Raw genomic sequence first — 5,109 nt, 5'->3', positions numbered from 1 at the left:
ACCTTCCACCTATAAAGCTTTTCATGTAAGCAGGTCCGTTGCTTAATGACAGCAGGCTCAAGAGACAAATTGCACATCTGAATGAACTATTCCAGGTCCTACCAGCATCAGGTTTTAGAACCTGCTTACATTGTCTGCTGTGTTTACTGCGCCTACTGGCGTTCCTCTTCCCTATCACTGCTCCTTGCAAATTCAAGATCAACAGACACAACAGGGGAACCTCAGAGTTCATTGTCAACAAAGGCAATTTTCAGCGAGGGCTTAACAGGCTTATGGAGGAGAGGGCTACCTGATTTGAAAGCTGTATCTTTAATCCCAGGAAGGCAGTGTGGAAAGAGAGTAGAAGAGGGAGGTCCGTTTTTCTACAAAGTTGTAAGCCTTCAGCCGACAAGAGTGAACAGTTCACTAGACTAGGCTAAAAGAGATTTGAGCAGCTTGTAGTTCAGCACGTTGTAGGAACCCATTACCTTCTATGTTGTGTGAATCAGCTCATCATAGTAAGCCACAGTTTGTTTCATCATCACGTTAGGGGAACTCAAGAGGTATATTTTGTTAAGCCAGGTTTATTATTCTCTCTTGTACACACAGCCAGTGTCGTGGCTCTTTCGCAAACCCCGATCACAGCCGGACAGGAAGCAACGGGGAAAGGACTGGGTTGGAATACAATTATGGTTGTTAAGATGAGGGCTATCTGTACTTTGCATTTACGCTGCTGTTTAAAGGTCAGCATGCACTAAGGGCTGCCTTCAGAATTCTTTATCCACGTCCCCTTCCTTGGAATTATAGTGCGACAGCAATAGAACAAATCCAAAATTCACTCCATTGTAGGATCCTTGGTGTTCTTAGCTTGGTAGTGTTCTTGCAGATGTTTCATTAGCAAATTAGGTAACATAATCAGCGAGGGGTCCTTGGTGCTCTCTGAGCTTGCTTGTTTTCTTGCAGACGTTTCCTTACCCAACTAGGTAACATCACCAGTGCTAGATGGGAGTGGGATTTGAAGAATGGAGGAGGAGGAACAGGAAAAGGAGGAGGATTGTGAGGTCCTTGTTGCTCTCTGAGCTTGCTTGTTCTAGGTAACATCCTCAGTGGCCATCCCTCATTTCAATCCTGAGCTACAAATATTCTCCTTTATTGGTAACCTAATCAGTGCACAGATGATGTTACCAAGTTGGGTAATGAAACCTCTGCAAGAAAACCAGCAAGCTCAGAGAGCACCAAGGACCCCACAGTTCAACCCTGAGCTACAAAAATTATGCTCTAGCTGTATCAATTCATCGTGCCTACAAAATTAATGAAGCTCCTTCTTTAAATAAAAAAAAAAAAGCAGACCTCAAGGGACACCCTCCCCTGAGTTTTTGTGACAAACACGTGATGCTGGAAAGTCTGACCAAATATTTGGAGGCTGGTTTTGATCAGGAAGCCAGCATGTGGAGAGGAGATACAAGCAACTCCTTCTTAATAATACCACTTAAAAATCAAAGCCAATTCAAGCACGTTTTAAAGAGAAACCTCCCAGAACGTCTATCTCTTTAGGGGACCGTAAGCTCCAGTTTTGAACAGCGGGTTTTGTTCACCTCATGCCTTTTCCAAAAGCAGTTGTTTGGGCTTCTTGGAAAGATAGTATTCCACTTCGCTGCTTTAGTCATTTCAGCTCCAACCAACAGTAAAAACAAAATACTAAATAACATGGAGTCAACCAATGGTGATCTAAGCTATCATTTGTCTCATTTAATTTCCAATGTACATCTCACGTGAACTCAAATCTTTATCTTTTGTAAAACAGTGACTTATAGGTTGGTCTACAGCTGACTGGGATTCGACCACTCTTCGGCAAACTACCATCTCCTCCAATTTGCAAACCCAAATGTATTTATATTGATTTCCTTTTAGCGCTTCTTCTTCTTTCTTTCTTTTTTTAAACTGCTGCCTTTTGTCTGGAATTAAATAAAGGCAATTATGTCTTATTTAACCCAACGTTAAACCTCGGGAGGTAGCACCTCGCCAACCACAGGTGATATCGGGGGAAAAAAAGCCAATTAAGATCAACAACTAATTAGGGCTTAAATTAGAGATCACCAGGATATTTCAAGGCTGTTCTCAGAAGTTGAAACTGAAGGAGGGAGAAAAAAATCCTAGAAGAATGAACCGTACTGTTGCTAAGACAGTAATGTAGGCATATTTGGGTAGTCCTTGGGAATTACGCTGAAGTCAAAGGAAATCTTTATATCTTTACAACTATCTGTGGAGAAGCTTAGCATGTGATGTCCATGGGCATCCAACCAGACATCTGTTTTGCCTTGCCTTACCAGGTGACTCAACTCACAAGGCAATTTCAGAACTGGGCGCTTAATATTGGCGAAGAAATGTTGGCGTCGACCCGCTTCAGATGATTTCACGGGAACTTTTCGAGTGCTAATAAGAGCCAAAAGCTATCAAAGTCCTCCTTGCACGTCCATCCAGCTTTGCCCATTCAGCTGTTTCCTTTGAAACGCAGCAAGAGAAAGAAAGGGCACTCAAAGAACAAACACCCTCTACCTTCGTGTTACTTTTATTTTACTGAACTGGGTCAAAGACAAAAGACTATAATTCTGAGCATCTGAAAATGGCCTCACAGGTGTAATTTTTGAAATTCTTGTCTCCTGCTGAGAACTGCCTAGACCAGGGGTAGGCAACCTTGGCTCTTTTTTATGACTCGTGGACTTCAACTCCCAGAATACCTGAGCCAGCCATGCTGAGGGGAAAGGGAGAGGTTTCCATGCTGAGCCATGCTGGCTCAGGAATTCTGGGAGTTGAAGTCCAAGGTTCTGGGAGTTGAATTCTGGGAGTTGAAGTCCAAGGTTGCCTACCCCTGGCCTAGACAGAGAGTAGCACTGGCACCGAATTTAAGGAAAGAGAAATGTTAAGATACGTACCTAAAACGGGCCCATCCTTCAACCTGGCTGCGAGTCGACTAAAGGCAGGGAAGAGGGCTGTTTTATTTTAACTTATTCACTTATTTATTGATTGCTTGGTTTGATTTGGTTTGGTTCCACTTCTATAGCCGCCCATTTCAGCAAACGATTCTGGGAGGCTCACAATATGAAACCAAGGATTTCCAAGCAGGCTATGCTACATCTGGGATGCAGCCTCCCACTGCCAACCCAAGTTAACAATTTCCTCATTTCAAGCCTGTATGAGTCAAGTAGGCACATAATGCAACTGCATGACATTGCAGTAATAATAATAATAAAATTGGAAGGGACCGTGGAGGACATCTAGCCCAACCCCCTGCTCAGGCAGGAAACCCTATACCATTTCAGACAAATGGCTGTCCAGTCTCTTCTTAAAAACATCCAGTGTTGGAGTATTCACAGGTTCTGGAGGCAGGTTGTTCCACTGGTTAATTGTTCTGTCAGGAAATTTCTTCTTAGTTCTAGGTTGCTTCTCTCCTTGGTTAGTTTCCATCTGTTGCTTCTTGTCCTGCCTTCAGGTGCTTTGGAGAATAGCTTGACTCCCTCTTCTTTATGGCAGCTCCTGAGATATTGGAACACTGCTATCATGTCCCCCTTCGTCCTTCTCTTCGTTAAACTAGACATAAACAATTCCAGCAACCGTTCTTCATATGTTTTAGCCTCCAGTCCCCTAATCATCTTTGTTGCTCTTCTCTGTCCTCTTTCTAGAGTGTCAACACCTTTTTTACATCCTGGACCCCTGACCCCTGGAAGACGGACACACTAGGTTAGCAGTACAGTTTTTCACAGAACAGAACTTAGGCAGCACAAACCCCTTCATGGGTTACAATCTCATCTAAAGAGAGAGATAGGGGATTAAAAGGTCCCTCCCAAGTGTTTATATAAGAGTATTTTCTCCCATTATGTCTATGGAGATTCTCCGTCATCCAGGCCACGCTTGCCCCAAAGGTGCTTTTTCAGGAAGCAACTGGACTTTCTTTGTTTCTTCTCTGAAGACGTTTCGCTTCTCATCCAACAAGCTTCACCCTTTGAATGGCGAGGGAGTATGAACGGATTTCCAGAAAACATTGCAGACTAAGGGAACCGTTTGCGCTTCAGTTTGAGATGCAGACAAGAGAGACCCATCCCCAACAGCCTGTGCCGGTCTTCAACAAGGAAGGGACACAGGGCAGAAAGCATCCTGCAGCCACGAAGGCTCCACACCCATCTGCACTGCTCCAGTGACCCCGAGGACACAGGTAAACCTCCAAGTGGCTCTCTAAAAGAATACAAATGACCAGCTGTCTGCAAGGAGTATAAATCCTTCCATTCCCCCACCATCCAGTCCAGAGCTGAAGAAGCTTCTTGGATGAGAAGCGAAACGTCTTCAAAGAAAAACAAGGAAGTCCAGTGGCCTCGTGAAAAAGCACCTTTGGGTTTATCCCATTATCTTCCCTGCCTGCATAAAAGCAGGCACCATCTCCCTATCTCCCACTAAGGATACCAGCCAGCCTTCTTGAAAGAGTGATGGGAGGACTTTTATCCCTCTATTACAAGAGAGGGGAAAATAATAAATGCTTTGCTACAAGTGGGTTTCCTGTTGCTTATTCAGCTGAAGGCCCCCCCACCCCACCCCACCCCAATAAAAGGCAGGAGGAGGAGGAGCAGACGTAGTAACAAGTCAAGTATCAGAGCAGAGAACTTTACAAAATAATCCGTTTGGTTTGTGCTGAATGACAATGACTCACACCTGAGAAAAAAAGAACTCTGAGACGGCTATGGGATTCATCAGCACCATCGTGCCCGTGAGGTTCAAACCTCACAGGGCTGAAACAGCACCCCTCCAAAGAGGCTTAGTGTTTTGGTTTCCGTCAGCCTGACGTTGGCTTTGGGGTATCCGTGGAAAAAAATAATAAAATGTCTCTATTCAGTGTCCACAGCGGAGCAAAACTACGTGCAGCTATGCCTCATGTGGAAGTTGACAACGTACTCTGCGTTAGTCCGCTGCACAGAGATAGCAAAGGGTTCGAAAGGGTGGAAGGTAAATGCCACTAGGCGCCGGACAGTATGGTTGATGGGTCGACCCAGAAGTCCCGCTTGGATTTCAAACTTCAGCAGACCAGAATCTCGGGCATAAAATCTGTGAATGGGAAAAGAGAGAGAGAGAGAGAGAGAGAGA

General features: G+C 44.6%; 1 protein-coding gene across 1 annotated transcript in view; it reads right to left on the bottom strand.

Moving 5' to 3' along the window:
• Positions 1-4,727: 4,727 nt before the first annotated feature.
• DET1 (DET1 partner of COP1 E3 ubiquitin ligase) overlaps positions 4,728-5,109 on the bottom strand; it is a 9,791-nt gene continuing 9,409 nt past the window's right edge. Inside the window, exon 4 of the mRNA XM_015822844.1 lies at positions 4,728-5,070. Coding sequence (XP_015678330.1) covers positions 4,881-5,070 — 190 coding nt within the window. The 3' untranslated portion in view covers positions 4,728-4,880. The remainder of the gene's footprint in view (positions 5,071-5,109) is intronic.

The sequence above is a fragment of the Protobothrops mucrosquamatus genome, unplaced genomic scaffold, assembly GCF_001527695.2.
Source record: "Protobothrops mucrosquamatus isolate PMUCROS unplaced genomic scaffold, P.Mucros_1.0 scaffold1695, whole genome shotgun sequence".
In the NCBI taxonomy this organism is placed as follows: domain Eukaryota; kingdom Metazoa; phylum Chordata; class Lepidosauria; order Squamata; family Viperidae; genus Protobothrops; species Protobothrops mucrosquamatus.
This window is presented reverse-complemented; position numbering and strand designations above follow the sequence as displayed.